We start from the raw sequence: 25,468 nt of genomic DNA, 5'->3' as shown, positions 1-25,468 counted from the left end.
CTTTTCTATCTTAGAAGAAACTATAGCGTCTTAATGTCATTAATTATTTTAACAACAAACCCAATTAAAATTATGCACATGTGCGTAATTAGTGTTAAAAAATAAATAATCATGAAAGTATAAAAGGAAACCATTATGAAGAATTTCTTATAGTCCGTGAATTATATAATTAATTTTATGATATGTTTGTATATGTATTCTATGTATTCGACGGAATGGAGCATGTTTCAGCCAAGATGTAGAGGAGTTATGCTCATAAGGCATGAATATACTAAAATTGAAGAAAGGCTAAAAACACTAAATAATAAGAGGATATTTTTTCGTTTGCGTGAAATATGTTATATATTTTCACGAAACATGATAAAATGCCACATATTTTCACGAGCCGGTACGGCGAGTGAAAATATGTGGCATTTGATCATGTTGAGTGAAAATATATACTATATTTCACGAAAAACGAAAAAATAACCTTTTTATTTAATTTCATTATCAAAGAAAATTGTAACGAATTCTCTTGCTTACTACCAAACTACAATTGTACAGCGCGCAGTAGTTTATGCGTAAGCACGCGCTGTTTGGCGCTACATTGTGACGTCACGTAAACAACTTTTTAAACGTCTGTACAGCGTTAATTACTGAATTAAAGATATTGGCATTCGGATTAATTTTCTTAGTTAGACCATTTTCTATCATTCTAGATAGTTTTCAAAACAAAATTTAAGAAAAAGTTGTTTTGTATTTATCACATTTTTTCAAACAAAACGACGAAAGAAGTCCCTTAAAGTAAATATGAGTTTTTGACTCCGCCCACTTTCATATATATTTCATATTTATTTTTAAAAAATATGAAATATATTTGACTGACATAGCACCATATTTCATGGGTAAAATTAAATAATTAAATTATAACTCAGCAGTTAAACTTGTTTAACTATTATGTATTATAAATACACACGTACCTTCTTGTATTCTATACCATGCAAAACCGTCGTCTGTCATCCTTGATTTTCCTATTGATCTATTTTTACTGTCTATATACTCGTACACTGAAGTAAAATAATCAGAAACTTTCTAACACAACCACATAAAGTTACAATCGTAACTATCGGCTAGTAGATACTTAGACGCCTCATGGGCTCGCCGATAAGACGCCTCATGGGCTCGTTGATAAGACGCCTCATGAATACACACCAACCACAATTCGCCCAGATTATAAGTCTGTGTTCGTTTTCGAGAAAATATACATTAAACAGCTGAAACGCTTGTAATACTTTTATTTTATATTTGAATTCATTTTTGTTGTTGTTTTTTTCATTAGCAATAATACTAGTAGCTGTAGCTGTATCGCCTATTCAAGCATTTTTACACTATTTTTGCACCAAATAAACCGACGTTTAAAGGTTTAATTTGTTATACTACACAGTACTATAAATTTAATTTAATAAAAATAGATAATTATGTAAAGCATATTTACGACTAAGATCATCTCGGAATTTCCATTTTACTTCGACGTCATGACCTACGTATGCTCGCATCATTATTGGGACGTCATGTCGGAATTTTGTTCTCATTGTTACCCATCGTATCTATGTTACATTAAAATAAAACCATATTGTACATATTGAATTACCTTTTGTAAGATTCGTTCTTTAAGTCAACACAAAACGCTAATAGCATCAAATATAAGGAAATTCGTTAATAACATATTCCCTGATGCTTTTTTTAGAAGTAAAAACTATTAATGGCAAAAGTTAAAAGGTCAACCACAAAGATGCTCCATACATACAGTCTTGCAGAAGAAGAAAAAACAAATCTGCAGATATTACTCAATACTATATCTCACAATTGTTTTCCTGAAGAGCTGAAGACGGCCAGTACCTAAGGTCTCGGACGGAATCATGCATCTACGAATATGCTGAATTAATACTAGTTTGAAACATTTTCAATGTATCCTTCAACGACTTTCAAGCGTTAAATACTTCACAAGTGTTAAACATACCACAGGCCTGTTTCCAGCTTGGACTGCAAATACAACTCTGTCTGTGTGATTATAAAATTTGCCTGTCTTTTTCACCCTTACTGTCAGGAATATTGCGTATTTCTTGCCGGCCTTCATTTTGGATGGCGATATTGTAATTGACGAGGCAGTGGTGGTTTCGGATTTTGTAACACCATTAATACATTGCTGTCAAAATGGTAACGTTATCAATATGTTATTTTGATGAATTTGTAAGCTTTTATCGCATGCGATTTTAACTGAATTATCTGCCTTTTGTGTAATGAGTTATGTGGAATGTAAAGAAAAATGGTTGTCCAAGATGTGCGATGGTTTACAAGAATGAAGAATGCAAATAGTTTTCCTCACACATTTTATTGGTTGAAACATCAGTCAAATACTAAATTATCTTTACATGTACATCAAACAATGGAACACTTATTACCGGATTCTCCAGCGTAGAACACGTCCATTCGTAAGTAAGCGTCCCGCCATCGGGATCTCTGGACGAATAACCGTAAAGTGTTACGTCGTCACTCCTGACGTCAACATTTCTGAGGTCATTTCCTAAAATGTTTAAATATTTCAACGTTTCTAATAATAGTCAAACCCGTTGTTTTCGAAAGAAAAATAGTAAACTAGTTACTATTATAAAAATAACATTTGAAGGCATATACCTTTGAGTATAGGTTTAGAAACAAACTACATATGAAATATAACAATAATAAACAAAGACAAACAATGGTAGAACATACAATCATCGATTGCTTGCACATGTTTGTTTTTTAAATTATAAATACATAAATTATCAACTCCTATTGCAATTCTATTTAAAACAATATAACACATTTTAAATATGCATAAGCAATCGCATAAATTTAGAACGACAACATATTTTGTTATTACCTGATATTTCCGCAATCGGATTCCTACAAAAGACCCACACATTTAAAGTGTATTCTATAGATTTCAATTCATTTGTTGTACTGACTTTTATAGTGTAAACCACCTTCTCGTCACCTGTTACATAACAAAGAGTTTATTATGTCCATATTTTTCATGAAATATTACATCATCAAATATTTACATAGGTTTCAGAAATTGTGAGTGTTTTTAATTTGTTTTGGTCGTCAGACCAAACAAATAATGGTAGCGAAATTTAAGACCCTGATGCTGTTAATTGCAAATGCCGAAAGAAGTCCGCTTTTTTGAAGCGGTTACTTCCCTTTATATGAACATTAAAATTCAGAGGAGATCACTGCGTAAAGATGGTCAAATGACAGACGCATTAATTGTCAAAGCAAAAAAGTTCCCGAATTGTTGAAGATTTCTAATATTGTTTTATTCTTTATAGATATACATGTTTATAGTAATCTCCATGATTATTTACATCTGTGTTAAACAACAGTTAGCGTCGAAATAATAAGGGCTACAAACCCTAATTTAGAATAATATGGTTTTCTTCAGTCCGTTAACATATAACTTCACCGTGGCCGATGGGTTTGCGCGCTCGCTTAGGAAGCGAGAAGTCTGGAGTTCAAATCCCAATTAAGGCAACTCGTTGTTTGTTGTTTTTTTTCAAATCGTTTATTATATAAGTCAAATAAACATTGAATTGAATATCAGTGTTGCAATAAGTCTTATAGCCAATTTACTACAATTAAAACGCTGGAAAGCATTGGTGGCACTATACAAAAACAAATTGGTTTATAATCTCACAACCTTCACCTTTCTAACATTCTGATACATAAACAAATTCAGCGCCTTCTGTGCTTTGATTTTTTATCTTTGTAAACTTCTTTATGGATATTTTTTCTATTTTATAATAAATGAACGATTTTAAGCAACATCGGTGCCAAAAAGATCTGAAAAACAAGATTAATAAGGAAGGGTGACATTTTCTGAACTCATCCCACAACACAGGACCACTTGCCAGAGCCAAGTAGGACACCAACCAGGACAGGACCAAAGGTTGCTCTTTATGGTTAGCTTCTATCATACTGTAATTGGTACAGAATACCTATTTCAGACGGTGCGTATACCAGGTTTCACTTTGTTAAGTGCATGAGGTAGAAATCAATCGCGGACTGGGCCAAGTTAGTAAATTTTGTAGACTGTTTGAAAAGAGGCAGAAATTCCAACTCAGAATCACTTTACGATATCAAATTCTGTTGTTTTTTTCCAAAGAAACATTATATGTATAGAATGCTGAATAGAATCGGGGCTGTTCAGTACTCCTCTAAAAATAAAAACGAAATATTAAATAAAAAAAGTTATAAAAGAAAATACAACCTTCCATATATCAATACCAATGTTTCAATAAAATCTTGGTGCCGCTGTTTGGTTGGGCGAAATGCGTTTTACACAATTCGGGGCAATATCCTTAGAACCCAACCGCAGGCTGGTCTAGATCCATGCAGGTCGCAAACACATTATGTTGGTTTTGTCGTGACACGACTCAGATTTTTAAACATAATCCGCTGTAATGCCATCGAGTCAAACCAGCATCTGACAAGGGGGTACATATTTTCTTACAGTGTCATACTTACACATTTCAATGGTTGTTTCATCAGCAGTTGACCTATATATAAATTGTCCTGGTACATGAACACCATTCCTTGTCCACTGGAACTTATAGTCGTCTGAGGTAGTGCCTTCAGGGTATATCAATTTCGTAGAGATTGTAAAACTGAAAATGAATATATAACAAACTTAAGGTAAACGTATAATTAGTTGTCCTTTAGCATGTACAAAACGTTTTAGAAGAAGAAGAAGAAGAAGAAGAAGAAGAAGAACGTTTATTTCACTTAAATTACAAGTTTCTCGTGATTAACATATATACAAGCATACATATATAATGACATGAAAAATACAATGACATGAAAGTAAACATAATAATTATATATATATTTAGATATCAAACATGCGTCCTGTGAATGTGTACATATGACATTGCATTACTAAAAATATTTGGATTTTTTATCTTAATTTTCTATTTTTTCTACGCAAGAACATAATGAAACGCATGCGCGAAATGCAACATACGTTGGATGGAAAATCGTACTGTAAAAAGGTCTATATTGTAAACTGTAATATATGTATATTTATTCTAAGGAATAATTGTTTACATTAAATGACTGACTTCTGCATTTCTAAATCAACTCATACTGTTGTTAGCCAAATTTCATGGCAAGTAAAAACTAAACAAAACGCTAGTTGACATGTTGGTATACTGTTAGGGCATACAGTAGAAAAATAAGTTTAAATAACATTACTGAATTTAAGGTATTTTTTAAATTGTTCGCTGAAACGCCAGATTTTACGTCTCTTTACGTACAACACATGTTATTAAATGCAAATTCTGAAACTTTTAATTAGGTCCTTCTCAAAACTCATCACCTAAACCATATCCTGTAAATCAGGTTCTCTTTTTATACTTTTAAACAGTGCTATTTTCTAAAATTAACCCTTAAGCTTCAGCAATCGAAAGTGATAGCCTTTCCCACAACTACAGAGCGAGGCAAGCCTAACTTTCGTGTAATCTGACCAGGGTCTATACTGTGGGAAACTAAACTTTCGTATTTTGATATAAAAAAAAAACACTTAAAATTCGAATAGACTGTTTTATTTAAATAAAGGTAAACACATTCAGCAAATTGCGTGTTTAAAGTACGAAAAGGCAACGTACATTGTATTTGGAAATATAAGGTACTTGGTCCCAAATCCCTGATATATACCGCTCGAGGAGAAATCAACATTCGGTAAATTATCATTTGTTTTCACTAGCGTATGCTGAATGACATCTGTACCACCTAGAAAATCTGTGACTGTAACTGTGATGTCATACTCTCTATTCTCTGTGATGTCAAGTACGAGGACAAACTTATCTTTAGCAGCTTCTGTGTAACAGAGGTAAATATATATGAGCCGCGTCACGACAAAACCAACGTAATGCGTTTGCGACCAGCATGGATCCAGACTAGCCTGCGCATCCGCGCAGTCTGATCAGGATCCATGCTGTTCGACTGTATCAGTTCCTATTGTATAACTTTGGTAAGCGAAACAGCATGATCTGTCAGAACTGCAACGGAATGCAGCAGACTGGTCTGAGATCACATGCTGGTCGCAAACCATTAATTTGATTTTGTCATGACACGGCTCATATAATACATTATAATTTCGTATAACGTCGGCCCCTTTCGTCAATTTCGTATCGATGACATGACCTGATCATCAAAAGCTAATGATTTGTCAACTTACTAGTATAACTATCTAAGCAAATATACGAGATGCATGTCGAATTGTTTCATCTGTAACATAAGACATTTTAATTCTCAAAATAACAATTAATTTACGTATTGTTACACGTTTTACACGTATTAAAACTGCATTTGATTTTGAATTCTATATTCTATGTCAAGGTTATATAATTGTCCAATAGATTGGTTTAAAAAGCATCGTTTACAAGGCTGCAGATTTAGTTAAATTCCAAATAAAACAATGTTCATAGCCTTAATTTTGAAGTATGATGTAGTTGATGTAAGTGAATATGAATGAATTCAATTATAGCGAGCGTATTTGTGGCATAGAAACTGTCCAATTTACTGTTCTACAGAACTATAACCTCTCTTAATAAATTTATACATAAAGATATTAATATTAAGTTTACTAATTACAACAATAATAATATAATTATAATGAGAAATAGAGGATATTGAATGAGTGTAAGTTTAATACTGAATTTATTGAACGAGTTGAATAAAATTATATTATGCGAGCCTCTGGCGAGAATAATATATTTTTATTCTACGAGTTCAATAAATTTAGTAATGAACTTACACGAATTTAATATTCTATTTATCACATACATAAAATAAAGACCGTTTGAAGTGATAAAGAAACATTTTCCATTGACGCGCCTATAGTATAACGCTTACATTTAGCGCGTCTTACGCTATATTTATATTATTAGTTATGAAGATTGTTGACAGGTTATATGGCCCTATATAAACGGCTATTTGTAAATATATTTATATTGCAAATAGCCGTTTATATACGGCCATATAACCTTTCAACAATCTTTACAACGAATTTATAATACAGCACGCACATTTTTTAGTGAAAAAAGTAAGATTTCTTCATATATCGACAGTAGCCGTGTATATTATTAGTTATAAAAATTGTTGACAGGCTATATGGCCCTATATAAACGGCTGTTTGTAAATATAACCCGAGCCGCTAGGCGAGGGTTATATTGCAAACAGCCGTTTATATACGGCCATATAACATGTCAACAATCTTTATAACGAATTTATAATACAGCAAGCATCATTTTTAGAGGAATAAAGCGAGATTTCTCTATAAATCGACAGCAGCCGTGTATATAAAACTATATAAACGTCACGATTATCCAATGAAAAGCGACGTTACAAACGTGCAGTATTATAAAAAACTATATAAACGTCACGATTATCCAATGAAAAGCGACGTTACAAACGTGCAGTATTATAAAACGTAAATGACGTCACGTCAAAATATATGCACGGCCGTGCAAAACCGTTTTTACGGAGTCGCAAAATCGGCACGGGTGTGAGATAAAATTATTTATCATGCTATAATAATAACATTTGTCACCTTACCTATAGGTTCCTCATTAACAGACCAAACTATAGATTTCTGTGGTCTGCCGCCTGGTAAGTTAACTATTTCTATTTCCAAACTAATTGGACTTTCCGCTGATGCTGACAATTTCTCCGGCCAAAAACCTACTTTTGCAATCTCAATTTTCTCAATTTCATCACCAGACGATGACGAAGGGGACGGTGATACTAGAAGTGTCAACGTCACAGCCAATGATTCCCGTCTGAATTCCCCTACACGTGCTTTAAGGCCGGCCTTAAGTTCTAAAGTATCACCTGTTTCAAAATAGGAACACGCGAAAATTGGTTAATAGAAAAACGACATTTGTTAAAAATTCGTACTATATTACAGGAATAATTTTTTTCATATTCAGTTGGAATTTGTCTATTTATTTATGGCAAAAAGAATATACTTTCAATAGTTAACGTCCAATTTTCTTATTCCCGAAAAACTGAAATCAAATTTTAGATTCTTAACCTTAACATGGTTAAAAGAATAATATTTGAAATGAACTGATGCTTTCAAACATTGGGGAGACTCGAACCTTCCATGTCCCTTAAATGTTGTCCCCATCAGATAAAATATACTAATCCTCAATAGGAAAAAAACATTAAACGTAGCTCAACAAAATGGAATGAATTATCAGGGATACTGTATAACCACCATGTGTTGACCAAATTCTTATTCGATGAATATATTTTAAAATATGATTTTTGTGTAGGTATTGAATAAGTGTACATGTATAAATTTGATACAAGCGTATCAGTGGACTGGATGTATATTAAGAGGTAAGACTAGAATAATAACCGCACCTGGGTTTGCCGTGCTGCTATCACCAAGCAATATTGACAACTGATCACCATCATCGTCAAAGTAACATTTAGGCTCTACTCCAAGCGTACTTACGTCAGTGAAATATGATGAACAAGGTGCATTTACACTTGATTCTACAGCCATGTCAAAATCTACGTACAAACGTCGACCTTAAACAAATCAAAGCACCGAAAGTACTGAAAGTGAGCGAGGCATATAGATTACAGAAACAACATATTTGAGTGTAAATACTTCAGATAAGAACTGTAAAGTGTAATTTAATCGTGGTACGAAACATATATATGTGTAAGTCGAAATGTTCAAACATGAGTCGTGTCACATACATAAATCACTGTCACACAAAAAAAACTAAGACTGAAATGTACAGTAAATTCCGACTTGTTTCAACATTAATACGCCTGATTCATCAGAATAGAACGGTATGTGGGTTTATTTATACGCCTGATTCATCAGAATAGAACGGTAAGTGGGTTTATTTAAAAATTGTTCTTCGTTTTCAAATGCGTTAACTTAATCCAGCTGCATGTGGTTAGACTTTTCTGTGTAAAAACAGATAATTGAACGTAAATTGTTTCATGTCACATTGTAAATATCTATGTAAGAATTAAAATATACAATGTTTCACCTACAAAAGGATTTCTTATGTCACTGCCAAAAAAAACACAATTTTAAAATTTATATTACTGATGTTTAATTTCTTTACGTGTGTATTACACTCTTAATATCAATAAAGATCGGGAAATTAAGAACAATTCAACATGCATTTTTTAATACCTGAATCCGTAAAAGTTAGGTTATTTCCGACAGGCTTTGGGGCGAGTAAGTAAAATGCAATGCTTTGACACTGTAGTAAGTGGATCGTGTTGAAAGACGGACACACCCAGACGGCTTTAGAAACATCTGGTACGTTTATTTCACATTCTAGCGTTCTGTCAGCGGATGTGTATGTACCAACAGCAGAAGAGAGTGCTTCTGATACAATAACTGCACTTGCCGAACCTAGAACAAAAAACATTCAAATCATTATTGTACTGTATACAAGAATACAAATTTGTAACAGATAAGAATATGATTATTAAAGTATCTGATATAAAAAGAAACATTTTATTTTTTCTTAAGTTTATTCATAATCACAGCCTATATACTAATGACATATGAACTAAACATTATGTCTTACTTTGCTAGGAGGAAAAGTGAATAAACTACGATTTCTGTAAACATTGTACAAAATGAAGCTAATTTCTAGTAGTAAATTGTTAACAAAAGTATGCCAAATGGTTGTCTTATACCTTAATGATATTATCGATAGTTAAAATACATGCAAATAAAAAATACCAATGTATAATCAGATATTTATATTTTGTAAAGAAACCATTCAACAGTGAAAAGAATTGTTCGGGAGTCTTGGATGTGAACGTACTGTAGAAACATGTAAATGACTGAGCAATATCAAATATCTTTTCAAGTCCTCCGTAAAGCCCGACGACAGACCTAGACCTTTTTAGTTTTAATGTTACTTTAATTTTGGTTGTTCCATCTAGATCCTGTTCAGTTGGAGAGATGCTGGGAACTGTAAAATCTGAAAACATTGAATATATTTTGATTTTGAATTATGAATGTTCTACAATATAATATATGAAAAATAAGTGCCGGAAAAACGTCACATATAAATAAAACAAAAAACACAGTCCATGAGTTAACTTATTTAATTATTTGCAAATAATTAAATAAGTTAAGTCATGGATTGTGGACTGTGTTTTTTGTTTTATATATGAGCCGTGTCATGACAAAACCAACATAATGGGTTTGCGACCAGCATGGATCCAGACCAGCCTGCGCATCCGCGCAGTCTGATCAGGATCCATGCTGTTCGCTATCAGTTTCTCTACTTGTTATACGGTTTGTAAGCGAACAGCATGGATCCTGATCAGACTGCGCGGATGCGCAGGCTGGTCTGGATCCATGCTGGTCGCAAACCCATTATGTTGGTTTTGTCATGGCGCGGCTAAAATAAAAATCCGCATTATTTGATAAAATTATACTTGAAAGGTACAAGTTATTACCGCAGACTGTCTTATATATAAGTATATTTTAAGTTAAAGTAAAATGTTAACTTTCCTACCATTTTCATTATAAACAATTAATGGTGGTCCAGTGTGAGAAATGTACTCGTCACCTTTTTCACCCGTTCGTGCCCCTATCTCATATGTACCTATTACATAAAAAGGAATAATATATAGTATAATTCTTCTTTCACAAGGGTCTAATGCAATTAAATGAAAAATAAACATAGTGGGTAATTAAAACATAGGTACAAACATGCATTTTGGCACTTAACATTTATGAATCTTAAGAACTGGTATCAGCAACAAATTACTTAACGATATTAATTAAGGTAGAACGCGACACTGCGAACTTTCGAGTAGCGTAATTAAAATTGGCATGTAAAAAGTTGACCATATTTCTAATTAGGTTCCGTTGATTTTATTTCAATAGTTTCACCCAATTTTTGTGCACACGGCGTCAAAGTTGACCATCAAAGCTCGTTTTTGAACATGACGTCGTCGCGTATCCTTGGCAACTGTTACGGGTATTTCAACGCCATTGACGTACAAAATATCTTAAATTCTACAGAATTCGACAGAAATTATTTTTTTTCCTTTAAGCTGATATAAAATTTCTTGTTTAACGCCGAAAAATGTTTAAAAAATGAAAAGAAAATTGTCAATTTTGTGTAAAATTTGACGTTCAGTTTAGCCGCATTTTTCGGCATTAAAGCGGCTTATCTAAAAATTCCTGAAATATTTTTTTTTATTTTTTTCTCTTTAAACGTCCTTTCAAATGTATACTCAGTCTAAATGACTAAAAATATAGGGGGTCACCGACTCAATTTTTTCGGTACACGTGATTTTATTTCCCCCACCCCTTTGGATAAAGTCACACTATCACGGGACGTTCATTGAAACGTTGGCCCTGTGTCAAAATCCTGCTGTAAACGGAATTTTATTTCATTATGACCACTGCATAAAATATATGGATACAATAAAGGGTACGGAATTCCGAATATTACAGATGAATTCCGAATATTACAGATAGGCAAAAATAAGTGAAATTTGAATACTTAGATGTACGGGACCGTGTATCATGCAATACCTATATGCCTTATATACCGTGATCCGTACACTCGTAATATATACTGGAAATTTGTATGATGTCCGTATTTACTAAAATACGTAATATTTTAAATAACAAGGTCAGATATTACCAAAATATGATTTTTTATTCTTGCAAATAAACATTTTGTGTATAAAACAGAGAATAAGGATGCGCTTCAGAATGATCCACTTTCTACAAGAGGAAAGAAATAATAGTCTGATCTGACATTTGTCAGAATAACATTTTAAATAGTTAAACTTGGAGTAAAAATGTAATATTTCCCGGTTTTATATATATTAACATATCAATTGCATACTGATTAAATGGTCGGTGAACAGAACATATAAAACATCGACAGATCCTCGACAGTGCCCGTAGCATGTACAGACAAAAAAATGACAATATATATTGAAATATCTTTATTTTGTATAAAGATTTACAACGCAACACTCCTTTGTGCAATATCTAGCTCAGGACCGCCTGGTTCGCTATATATGTTCTGCTAAACATCCACAGACGTGTATTTACAGCGTTTCATAATATTTCATGGTTAAAGTACTGTTTTTAAGTTTTCCTTTTCAAAATAAATTCTACTATAAATTTGGCTATACAGTGAACAATGAATATTTGCAAAGGCCGATTTGATAGTGATGTTTTTAACACAGCGTTTATGGTGAATCCTCAATTAAACGTTATTTTTAACATTATGATATTCTAAAATGATGAGCAAAACAACTCCACTGAGGTCCAAAATACTAAAATCATTAAATTTGAACTTCTTACATAGATCAGGTCTCGTATGGCAGAAAGATAAAAACATAATTACATAGAATTATACTCAGAAATAAACTGGAAATCGTATTGTTGTGCTTTTCTTAGCCCGGTTTGAGTAAAAAAAAAATACAACGCTTTCCAGTATTGAGCTTTTTTTTTTAAATTAGAATGATAATTCTGGTAAAAAGGCGTGAGAAAATGATATGAAATGTTGCACACGTGCTATTGGCACTAGACCTACATCAAATGGAACAATAATCTCGAGCAAATATTTCATCAAAAGGCACCTCATCGGAGTCCCTTTAACAGGTTAAAATCTTAAATGAATGACTTTGGCGTTCTTTAAACAAGAATGGTTGTTTGCTTCGCTCAACAAATTGACAAATAGATTTGGTGACTTATGGTCAAATAAGGATCAGCTGGTCATTAACCCGGTCATAGAAAAGACATAAAACCATGGTATGCATTTACAATCGACTTTGAATAGATATAATCTGTTTTAGGCTTGACTGAATGTAGAGTAGAGCTAATAGTTTATTCATAGTTCATATTCTATATGAGTTATTTTACCATTTTTAACTTCTTTTATAATCACTGAAGGCAAGCAACATCGTGTGTTTGATTGATTCTAAGTTATTGATCGAACTTAGTGCTCAGGCGAGAAAGAATACATATAGTTTTGAAATATATCCCTTGTGACAAACGGCAGTCAATTATATGAAACGTTTAAAAGATACATTACTAAGGTTTGACTTATAGTAGAAGTTGACGTTTGAGACTGCATTACTTGCTCAAATGTTTACTTCAGAATGAACAAAGTAGTTATTATTGGCTATCTCTTCGAGTTAAATAACCGTTTGAATTATAAATGCATGTTTTAAAAGGTTTTATATAACTGTGTTCAACATTTTTGAAAGTAAAATTGAAAACATGACTTGTGTACAACATGTGTCAATTATAATATAACTATTAGAAAGTGTGTTTTTTTTTCATGTTGTTTATATTATTATTATTATCATTATCATCCCCATCATCAGTATCATCATTTATGATAATCTGTGTATGTTCAATAGTTTATCTATTTCACACCATACAAAATATAACCAATGGAGTTCCATCATTTGAACCACGTGATGTTCTAATATATACATTATAGGACCTAATCTTACCAATTCAGCCTCGTTTCCATTTCCAGAGTCCAGCAACCCATATCAAATGCATATATTTTATCCCTCTTAACCTCGTTTTCATTTTCATAGTCATAAATATCTATTTCAAATGCACATTTTACTCCATCTAGCGTTATTTTCATTTTCAGGATAAAAAATCCATATCCTATTTTATTGTCCTTAAGGTAACAAAAGTCTCTTAAAATGTCAATTCTTCTTCCTAATTGTTGGAAATCTCATGTAGTGTTGCAGATTGCACATAAATTAAATGACAATTGTAAAGTGCTCGAAAGTATTCCTTTCTTTGAGAGATAAAGTTTGATTTTACCCATACGTTTGAATTAAACGGTTATTTGATTGGTAATTGATTTCATGTGATATTTTGGTTTGCTACATTTTGATACATTTCGTTTTGAATTTACATAGATACAGACATTGAAAGAGGTATTACACATGATAAATATGACAATATAATGAAACTTCTTAAGAAACTTGCATTGTTATTTGTTATTATCTAAGAACTCTTTAGAACAATTCTTCACTTTACATACCTGCCTCAATATCATCCAGTCTTATCTCAGATGATGTGTCCGTGTAGACTTTGACAATATTTAGAGTACGTATGACAGTTTTTTCAGTCGCTCTTTTTACTATTCTATGACCAGATGCTGCATTGTCACTTTCAGTGTGTTGATATTCTATATAATTAGGCGCTTCTCGCTTACTTTTAGTTATGACAACTTCGAGGAGCAGTATTTGGATATTTGCCGTCATCATTGCTTGTCCGGTTATATTGACCGACTATTTTATATAGAGAGAATATGATAACGTAGCCTTCTAACGAAACAGGAAATGAAAATGTAAACGACGAAAGATATTTCTTCCTAAACTACACTTGCGATTCTGTTTAAATTTGTAAAGTTAATATATTTGACATATCAAATACCAGAGCCATATTTTCATGAGTGGCAGTTGAAGGAGTGAAAGCATGACAGATGATGTTCACTGAAATAACACAGACTGTGTTCACGAGTGAAATATAACATATAAAGTTCACGAGTGAAATACAATTATTCTTGAATGCTTTAACAAATTTTTGCCACATTACGTCGATTTTCTTATGATTAAAGCATGACATCAATCATTTTTTTTAAAATGAAAAATAATTCTGTAAAAATTAGTAAAATTAAATCTATAAATAACAATAGTATGTAAACACTGCTCTCTGGTACCTGTTTAGAAGTAACTTCGTGGTTACTCCCCAGCTGGATATTCCGATTTGTACACCGGAAGTCAGTAAAAACTTCTTATAGTCTGTCTCTCGTAAAACCCACAGACACTTGGCGGTGTGAAGCTCAAAACATCTATAATTCAAGACGGCTTTAAATATGATAAGTACTTGTGCTGGGATTAACAAATATGCATTTTATTTGGATTTAAAAGGCGTTTTGAGCTCCACACTCCATGTGTCTGTGGTGAGACCCACGTGAGGGTAAAAAAGTCATATCACCTAATGATATTACGAATTACCTTTTGGTGCATATACCGAGGCGAAGTCACGAGACGTATAGTATAAAAATAATAATTTTCTTACGATATTTGTATTGCTGGGAATCACGGTAATGTCTAGACTCGTCACAGAAGGATTACACGTGCTGTCCGTGCCATCACAAACCCCACATTTGTCCACTTTTTTCATTTCGCTCATTTTATCTATTGTATTTAAAGAAATAATAAGAAGATAAATGATACAAACAGAAACTCGTAGATATAGGTTTAACATAAGAAATAAGTAATGTTATATTTACCAAACGGGTGATAGAGAGTTTGTACTAATAGTTGAGTGAAGTTGGCAGCCCAGCGACCTATATAATTGTTTCCATACACAGTTTATTTATAACCTTAACATAACATTATAAATTACATCAAAATGTTGATATGTATGGTGGCTGCTTTGTGCCATTCGTGTTTTCGCACCGCGTCCCACCCATTTTAAGTTGTTAATTTTGGACTTTTCGCATGGCAGGGTAGCGGGACAAAAAACACGCTAATTAGCGGAGACGCGAAGATTTATTTCATTTAACTTCGCCCCGCTCCCCGCCGTTTTATTTCATAATTTTCGCTCCGCGCATCGCGTGGCGAAATTTTATTTATTAAACTTTGCCGCGCGCCCCCGCTAATTAGCGTGTTTTCGCTCCGCGACCCCGCCATTTTAACTTGTTTATTCTCGACTTTTCGCTTGGCGGGGTCGCGGGGCGAAAGCACGAATGGCACAAATCAGCCACCATAGATATGTCAAACATTCTAAGCTAAACTAACCTGTTTCATAACAATTTCCTGTACAATCTTTATATTGCGAGTCATAATCGTATTGCGATGGGTTTTTCTCGCACTTGTCACATGCATCAATCCGGTATGTGTCGTCACAGTCGTTGTTCATAATACACAATACGTCTGCCGCTGTAATCCCAGACGAACCTCCTGTGAAAGGAGCACATTTACAAGCTATTACATTCATGAAAAAGGTGCCAATACAGTCCAAAACCACGCCTTATTCCAGAAGTGTAGGTAGGCTTTTGAAATTCTTATGAAATTTGAGACACGGTATGCCGTAAAGAATGAGTGGGGGTGCAGCCGGTTGGTTTAAATGATATATATTTCTTCTTTAATGTTAACAAACAAAATTTCAAAACATAAATTGCATTCAGAGTTGAGTAGAAAGCTTAAAGCTTATATGAAACTCTCCTCTGTAAAAATATTTCAACAATTTATTTTAGTAACAGCATAATATAATTTTTGTAATTACAGTTCATTATGCCTACATTACGATTTAATTCCTTCCATATATTTGGTTTAAACATATTTATTCAACAAGTGAACAATATTTACAAAGTACATTTTGGGATTGGGCAGAAAGCTATAAAGCTTATGAATGTCCTCTCCCAGTTATAATAATTTACAATAACACAGTTCATGGCATTATCATACAAAACGGTTAGTTGAAGTATTCAAAGACATTCGAGTTAAGTATTTAGCAATGTAACATATGTAAGAGCAAACAGTAAAAAGGAGAAAAAAAAGAAAAAAAATGATTGAAGAATAAAGCAACTCACAAAAAAGTACAAATAGACAAACACCTATTTTAGTTTTTTTGTTTTTTGTTTTAGAATTTAGTAAGAAGAAGAAAAATAATATCTTACAGCTGTATATTAGCAGATACGCACAATAGATATACACTGAATATTTAAAGAAAAAAAAGATATTAGAAAAAGGAAGGAAGAAATGGATGAACAATGATGGAACAATAACGAGGAACTAAGATGCATAATCTAGTAAATGTCAAGTATGTTAAGACATCTCTGGTTTAAGTACGCTAAAATCGTTTTGTATCTCGGATATATTTTTGAACTGATTTAAAGATTGATACATTAGAATCATAAGGTAAAGTAGTGCAACCAGTAAGAATGACATTGATGGAAGGATTACAAAATTGAGATATAGTACTTATTAATTCAGGTCGTAGGTTAGTATATTTAGGGCATTCCAGAAAGTAGTGATAAGCATTTTCTCTCGCACCGCATTCACACAAAGGAGAGTCGGTAATGTTCTTATCAAATAAATCGGCAGAAAGAGAGCTGCAGTTAGTACATAATCTTGTGTGAAAAATTTGTAATTTACGCTCACCGCATAGAAAATGGGCAGGTACTTTTGGCATATCAATATTAAGAAGTCGCTTAAATGGTGTTTACGTTGTAGTAGTTTGTGTTTGAGGTGGAAGAGAGTTGAAATCACTAATAACAGAAGGTAAGAATGATTTATAGTAAAATTCTGTATTTGTACGGATATATTGTATGTCGTCCGCGTTCCTGAGAGGGTAACGGTGCTCACTGCCAATCGACGGAGGGACAAGATCAGAAAGATAATGTGGTGTAAGGTTGTTTTTCATTTTAAAAAATAGAGTAAGTTTATGTTTGTATCTCCTTTTTTCTAGGGATTCCCAGCCAATTTCATTCATGAGTTTATCGATTAATACGAGCTTAGTTGTTCCAGTAATTATTCTAGCGGCTTGTTGTTGAATTTGTTCGAGGTCCTTTTTATCACTTTGCGTACAATTATCAAAAAGCACATCTCCATATTCTAAAATCGGTCTTATGAAAGATTGATAAATTATTTCTAATGATTTCCTATCAAGTTGGAATTTTAATATTTTCATAACATTTATTCTTTTCCAAGCTTTGTTTGTGATATATTCAATATGAGTGGATCATCTTAAATCATGAGCGAAAGGAATTCCAAAGTGTTTATGAATGCGTACTTCTTTTATTTATGTGCCATGCATAAAGATAGTAGGATGGATTACATTTTGGTTTGTTTTTCGTGTTATTAATAGTGATTCTGTTTTAATGGGATTACATTTTACCAACCATTGTTCGGCCCAAGATGTAATCTTATCAAGATCTGAATTAAGGATAGCTGAAGCAGTCACGGGGTCTTCGACCACAATAAAAAGGTTAGTGTCGTCGGCAAAAAGTCTTATATTGGCATTGATGTCGATAATAATATCGTTAATATAAACAAAGAAACAACAAAGGCCCAATAATTGACCCTTGTGGCACACCAGCCGCAATAGAGTTAAGAGAAGATCTACAACCTGGTAAAATAACTCTTTGTCGTCGTATAACGGAGAAAGAACTCACGGATGTTACATACTTTTAATATACAAATATAAATACACCAGTGTACGAGTGGAATACCAAAGCCGAACTGTTTGCTGGACATTTGTGAATAGTATATATAATGACAACCTGTCTGACATAAGAACATTTTATAATGCATATAAATACACACGTTTTAGAGTTACATGTATAAATCATTTTGACATAAGCTCAGTCTGCATGTATCCTGCACTATAATATTCATAAATCAAAGTCATGTTCCATAGTGCACATTATGAAATAAAAACCTTAATATATGTATACACATGTTGACTTGTCATTCTTTTTGAATATAGCGTGTATGACTCATTAGCCTGTGCAACCAGCTATACGACAAATATCCTCCTTTTCTTACATAAAAAAATATTTAAAAAAAAGTATTAAACAAAGTATTAAATATCAAACATTTCAAACTCTTTCTAAAACCAACTTGACATCTGTTTTGCCCCTAAGGTAAGGATGTTATACATCAACCTTTTGTTACTTTATTTTAAAAGAAAAATCACCTAAGGTAATATCCGGTTAGAGATGTCCGGTCAGAGATGTTATCTAATGACTTTTTATTACTTTATTTTAAAAGAAAAACCACCTAAGGTAATATCCGGTCAGAGATGTCCGGTCAGAGATGTTATCTAATGACTTTTTATTACTTTATTTTAAAAGAAAAACGCCTTAGGAAACAATATTCGGAAATATTCGCTCAATATATTTTCTTGTCACTTTTTAAAAAGTTTTCGGATACTGCAGTCGGGTAAGTTATAATTTACTTCAACAATTTTGTAATGTTTTTAATAAGTAAAAAAATAATTATTGTTAAATGTAAAGATAATCTTTTCGAAATTTTTTTATCAGTTAATATTTTCCTTTATTTCATCATAAAAAAAGAAGAAAAAAAAGTTAATTTCTAGAGATCAAGAAAACATAAAAAAACAAACAAATAAGTTAACAATTTTCAAAGAACAAATTATTTTAAGAATATTAATTAAAAAAACTTAATCTTCTGTCCTTAAGATAAGAAGAAAACCAAGAGGAAAGACGGCCAGAAATACCGATACAGTTTAATTTATAAATAAGTCCCTTGTGCCAGACCCGATCAAACGCTTTACTGATGTCACAAAACACAGCCCTGGCTTCTTTACCATAATCAATGGCCTGTGCAAACAGATTATATAAGTATGTTAATTGGTTGACAGTGGAGTCTCCGGGAACAAAACCAGATTGAAGAGATGTAATGATATTATTATCACGCAGAAAATTAAATGTGTGTTTAAATACGATTCTTTCAAAGACTTTGTTGACAGTACTTATGAGAGATATTGGTCGGTAATTATTAACAAGAGAAGGATCACCCGAGTTGAAAAGAGGTGAAACATTTGCTTCTTTCCATACGTCTGGAACTTGAGAAACCTGAATGGAATAGTTAAATAGAGAACTTAGAGGGCCACTGAGTTCATGTGAGAGTTCACGAAGGATTCGATTGTTAATATCATCAGGTCTGACGATGGAATATGTTGGCCGATCCATGTTTCTGAAAATGAGAGGATATCAAAATCCTTGAGTTCCGAGTAGATGGTGTCAAGTTTTTGAACAATGCTTTGGACGTTGTAATGGACAAACGAAAGGTTCCGGGAAAGATCAATATATTCATTGTCTGAGGAGACAGAAGATACTGATGAAGTACTAAGGACATCGGAATCAGGTCCTGGGTTTTTATGAACATCACCCGACAGAAGAATTATAGTACAAATGTTCCAGGTTTGAACGGACAAGAAAAGCAAAATGATTGAACAGAGAATATTGAACAAAAAGACAAAGTTGAAATATTGTTTCATACTAGGTGGATGTTTGCGACGAGAAAGAGGCAAAGATATACTTTTTAATATTAAGTCATGATCACAGATGCACAATCTTATGCTAAGAGGAATATAGCTGAGGTAAGTGAATGTAAATAAAAACTGGTGTAAGAGGAGAAATCTAAACATAAAGCGAGTGCGAAACACTCTCTCCGTTGTTGGCGCTGGCCGCTTAATTTGGTTCATGTAATTTCTAATAACAGAAATAGAAATTTAACAGCCACCAACAAGAGAGAAAGAAGTACAGGTATATACATTAACAAAGTCCAGCATCTTATAAGATCCTCGTTTAATGTTGTGTTCATCCTAGAGAGAAAACTAAGGGGAAAAGAGAACAATACTAAAAATGGAAACATATGGTATTGAGATGTTGACTGGAAGTAAGTGCTAGGTAAAATTGCTTTAAAATACTATGAATATATGTATGTATACAGAATATGTTAGCTGTATTTCCATATATTTATAAGAAGATAACAAATACCTACTACGAAAGAAGTAACTTGTAAAGTATCATAAAGAAGAGCTGTGCATGTCAAATGTGTAAAATGCAATGCATATAACAAATTTAGATAATTTCTCGACATGAGAGAAAGACAGATACAAACAGAAGAGAGGGAAAAAGAGGAGATCAGAATGAAGACACAAAAAGTGAAGTAAGGGGTCACTGTGATATAATGGAAAGTATAGGTCCTGTTTCAAAGACTCCTTTAGTGAACTACAGTGAATCCTTTGTCGTGTTTGAGATATTTTGTCAGTTCTCGAACCAATGTAATAGTACTTCGGGATCTGTTGTGAATTTGAATTTAACAATTTAAAATATACTAGCGACAACACGACAAAGTGCCAAACGAGGCGTTGTCGCGCTGTCGCCTTGTTGTCCTGTATCTAGGGAAGCACGCTAAACGGTGCGTTGTCGTGCGGCGCATTGTCGCTATGTCGCCCTGTCGCTTGGCATATAAGCCAATCCTTCGATTTGAACCGAGCGACAATGTGACATCGCGACAACACGCCGCACGGCAAAGCGCCGCTTAGCGTACATCGTTAGCGACAGGATGACAAGTCGAAAGTCTGACAACGCGCCGTTTGGCGCTTTGTCTTGATGTCGCTAGCACCAACACGACGCCCCAAAACGCTCCAAATCAGCCACCATAGTTTTCTTTTTTATAATACTGCACGTTTATAACAAAGTTTTTCATACTATAATCGTGACTTCACAAAATATATGTACACAGCTGCTTTTATTTTATGAAGTCATTTCAAGTTTTTTACAAATGAATGAAGTATTTTATATCATAAATTCATAAATTGTTATAAATAGTATATAAACAGTTGCAATACCAGCTCTGGATATTTATACAAACCACCGTTTAAAATATTAGTTATAAAAATTTTTTGACAGGTTATAAAACTTTTATATACGGCTGTGTTGGAAATATAACCCGAACAGCTTATATACGGCCATGTCAGCTAGTTACGTAACTAGTTAACCTCTTAATTAACTAGTTAATTATCAGGTTATCTGGTGGCAGAAATATGCCACCATACGGAGGAAACAAAAACAAGGAACATTTATCATATGCGTTATTGTTCATCCATTCGACAAAACACAATACTTGCCTTTAATACGCTGACTTACCAATGCTTTTAACATTGAAATGGAAAAATAAAAAGAGCAGTTTTATTCAGAGCGAACTAGATTCTACTGGCCTTTGTACTAGTTTAAGGGTGGGAACCAGGGGCGGAGGTCTCTAGAAGACAGAATATTAAAGTTTTTGGAAACAATATTTAATGTATCAGCACGAGTACATGTATTATATACATTAAGAAACATGGCCGTCACACCATGACGTTCCTGTCAGAGTTCTATTACATTTAAGGAAACGTTGGAAGGCGCCCATTGTTGCTGGGATAGCGCCAGAAGAACGTTGTGTAAACCGACGTAGAACGCTGGTAAGGAAATTAAGTTTTGAACATGCGCAAAAGTTCTCACTCAGACCAGCGTTCTTCAACGTTTAAATTTCAAACGCTGAAGAACGTTAAGAACGTTCATGAAACGTTTTACTAACTTTCGCCGAGCGTTGCACACGTTCGGCTATCGTTAATCAGTCGTTACTGAATCGCTACTTGGTTGTTACTAAGCGTTTGCTTTGCTGTGAACGACTTACTGGCGACTCACTGGCGACCTGTCAACGACCGCTGGACGGTTTTCAAGTGCATAAAGCGCGTGACTAAAGGTAAACAAACGTCCATTTGGCGTCCATCTTTTGAGCATCATTCGACCGTTTAACGAACGTCTATACATATGTCAATTGAAATGTTCATTTGATTTTTTGCTATCGTAGAGAACACCTACTATTGAATATCCTGAAAGATTTATTAGGCTATACTAGTAATCATAAGTCAAAAATCAAGTAGATGTACTGAACTTATACATAGCTGAACACATCTAGGAAATCCATCCGCAGAGAAGGCCCCGATGAAGACGACATTGTTGGACTGAATAATAAATATAAAGACGTCGAGTATTTGGAAATACAAAATGTAGCTAGTAGGAAAGCCCTCACCCATTTTTTTTATTGGCGTCATGATGCTGACTTTTCAAACTCACAAGAACAACTGAATTTACAATGAAATTTCCAGCGCTCTGTACCCGTTTCGCCGTAAAAATAACACGCCATCAAGATGTTATTCTTTCGTTATTCACGCGTTAGTCACGGGCTCACAACGCTCGTCAGGAGTTGACAAATAGTTAGCCCCGCGCCAGTGGCACGTTAGGTTTCAGACGTTACTTGGTCGCTGCTGCACGCTTCTGGTGCGTTAAACACACTCTAGTTATTCGTTAGACGCACATTTATCATACGCTATAGATTCAAGAACGTTCCAAAATTGAATGGTTGAAACGTTCAAAGAGCGTTGACAAGAACTTCATGGTGTGACGGAACCTTGACGGGCCGGAAACTGATAAACCTCGGACAGAAGCCATCGGGCCAATTATTCATTTACCGGACAGATTATCACCTTCCAGTCCTACTCTCCCGTATATTAACATCATAAACCTTGACTGAGATATTTCATAAAAAGTTATTGCACATACCGTAACATATATCCACACTCTGACATTCCTGAGTTTTTTCGTCATCTTTACACGCAAGACCTAGAGCAATGTCTGCAAATGAAGAAGTAGAGTGTAAAAATTAAGCAAAATCATGACAAAGACGGGACTTGTGGTTCTTAGAACTAGCAAAAACATTGCATACATGTAATGGAAGATGTGTACAAAATTTTTTCGTTTCAAAATTAATTACCTCCTTTGTATTTTTGATTAAGTTCCCTGGAGAGGGACCGATAAATCGTCTGATAAATTATCCTTAACTCTTTCCCTCGCAAATTCTCATAAATTTACTTATCCATCTTTCAATTTGGATAAGCCATTCTTTATTTACGAGAATTAATTTCAAAGATCTGTACTGACTGAATATGTTATTGCACTGCAATCGTAGCAAAGGAAAATATGTGGCCGTCAGTAGTGTAATGGTTAATTAAAGGAACTCCACTGAGGTCCAAAGGCTTAAGAAGATTTAAAATTGAATTTCTTACAAAGATCAGTTTAGACACTTAAAACAGACAGACTTCCAAAAATAATTAAAAAATATACTTAGAAATAAATTGAAAATCGTAGTTTTGCTGTTATAAGCCCGATTTTAGTGAAAAGCGTTTTCATCTCTTTTTTTTTGCCATTTTTCGAAGATAAAAAGGAGCAAGTGAATTATTTGAAATTTTGCACATATTCTGTTAGTCTAGACATACAACAAATTGAAAATTAATTTCGAAAAATTATTTCCAGTCTCATCATGTCAAAAAAAAACCAGGGGAGTCCCTTTAAGGCAAGCAATTTGTAAATGATGCTATGTAACCAGTGTTTCTCTAATTGATCATATACACAATTCATGACATCGTTAATCGACTGTTATCTCCGTGATATAATTATACATAATTAATTATCCATTTGCAAATTGTTGTAAGCGGCGACACAACTCTACATATAGTTTAAGAAAATATTATAGAAAACTATTTTGTTTTAGGCAGCCATTTTAAGAGCTATTATATGAAAATAGATAATTAAAACCAGATAAAATGCAAGTTTTTTTTTCTATCAACACATATATATATGTATTCAAGAAATCGCTTCGGGTTAAGATTCAGATAAACGTTTCGAAATATATAAACGCATCTCACTTGCAATATTTTGTTTTCCTTCTTCGGATGATTCAATATTACTATCTTAACTGAAGCGTCGGGAAAATTAATCATTTCTGTACTAAAATACTTATTTACAGTTAGTTTCTAAAAAAACGATAATCTCTGGAAAAAAAATCTTACCTTTAAATAACATAAACGTAATGACATTGACAATATTCAAATATTTTCTTCCGTTCATTTTTATCTTCATAACATTCACCATTTCCTTATAATCAATCGTTATTCATATGACAGTTCCACTCTTAAAACTGTAGACCGCAATCAATGCCGCACTGCATGACTGAGTTTGAACCATTTTAAAATTTGCAACCAATAATAATGCTTAGAATTGTTTTCCGATTGATTACCTGAGATAGCATTAAAGCAGCATTCCGAATGTCTGTGATAAATGGCACTATATTATCACATGCCATTGTCACTTTTGCGACTCCTTAGAAATAGTATTGTGCGTCCGTGCACATATTTTGCCGTGACGTCATTTGCATAATAAGCAAAGACGCGCTAAATGATAATGCTACGCTACAGATTAGATGCTTCAATGAAAATGAGATTCATTTTAACCCGTTTTGGAAATGTGATGAATAGAATAGATATTATATTCATTTCGGTTAAATACCAAAAATTATTGAACTTGTAGAAAAGAAATAATATTATGCTAGAGGCTCACATTCAACTTGTTCTTGCACCTGCCCTTATTTAATATAAGTTAAACATTGTATATGAAAAAGGCATTCTTAAATGGCCGTCCTGTCAAAATAATCCAAAAGTTAGACTAGGTTACAATTTCTTTCTTTGTATAAGATTATGCCCAAGATAATCTTGGTTAATGATAATCTGTAATATTGCCACGGCATAATAATCAATTGAAGTGATTTTGAAATAGCAGGGCAAGGCCTGACCGCAGGGTGGATGCATTGCGTGGAAATCGCTCACAATTTCCGCCTTTTGTTAAACAGAACGTGATTTTACGCGTTTTTGGCAGAAATTACAAATCTTTGAATCTACGTTTCTAAATGTCTCCTTTAATGCTTGGTCAAGTGGTCACAAAACAAACAAACCAACAAACAACAA

General features: G+C 33.4%; 1 protein-coding gene across 1 annotated transcript in view; it reads right to left on the bottom strand.

Moving 5' to 3' along the window:
- LOC132749651 (uncharacterized) overlaps positions 1 to 24,642 on the bottom strand; it is a 35,245-nt gene extending 10,603 nt beyond the window's left edge. Inside the window, exons 1-17 of the mRNA XM_060739498.1 lie at positions 24,518 to 24,642; positions 23,232 to 23,303; positions 15,889 to 16,050; positions 15,164 to 15,282; positions 14,121 to 14,370; positions 10,593 to 10,682; positions 9,891 to 10,049; positions 9,245 to 9,469; positions 8,449 to 8,619; positions 7,636 to 7,911; positions 5,685 to 5,895; positions 4,546 to 4,685; positions 2,903 to 3,016; positions 2,442 to 2,563; positions 2,000 to 2,185; positions 1,475 to 1,586; positions 960 to 1,046 (exon numbers count right to left, since the gene is read on the bottom strand). Of these exons, the coding sequence (XP_060595481.1) occupies positions 960 to 1,046; positions 1,475 to 1,586; positions 2,000 to 2,185; positions 2,442 to 2,563; positions 2,903 to 3,016; positions 4,546 to 4,685; positions 5,685 to 5,895; positions 7,636 to 7,911; positions 8,449 to 8,619; positions 9,245 to 9,469; positions 9,891 to 10,049; positions 10,593 to 10,682; positions 14,121 to 14,370; positions 15,164 to 15,282; positions 15,889 to 16,050; positions 23,232 to 23,303; positions 24,518 to 24,599 (2,578 nt within the window). The 5' untranslated portion in view covers positions 24,600 to 24,642. The remainder of the gene's footprint in view (positions 1 to 959; positions 1,047 to 1,474; positions 1,587 to 1,999; positions 2,186 to 2,441; positions 2,564 to 2,902; positions 3,017 to 4,545; positions 4,686 to 5,684; positions 5,896 to 7,635; positions 7,912 to 8,448; positions 8,620 to 9,244; positions 9,470 to 9,890; positions 10,050 to 10,592; positions 10,683 to 14,120; positions 14,371 to 15,163; positions 15,283 to 15,888; positions 16,051 to 23,231; positions 23,304 to 24,517) is intronic.
- Positions 24,643 to 25,468: the final 826 nt, after the last annotated feature.

Source organism: Ruditapes philippinarum, unplaced genomic scaffold (genome assembly GCF_026571515.1).
Source record: "Ruditapes philippinarum isolate M1 unplaced genomic scaffold, ASM2657151v2 ctg4490_1_1_1_1, whole genome shotgun sequence".
Classification (NCBI taxonomy): domain Eukaryota; kingdom Metazoa; phylum Mollusca; class Bivalvia; order Venerida; family Veneridae; genus Ruditapes; species Ruditapes philippinarum.
This window is presented reverse-complemented; position numbering and strand designations above follow the sequence as displayed.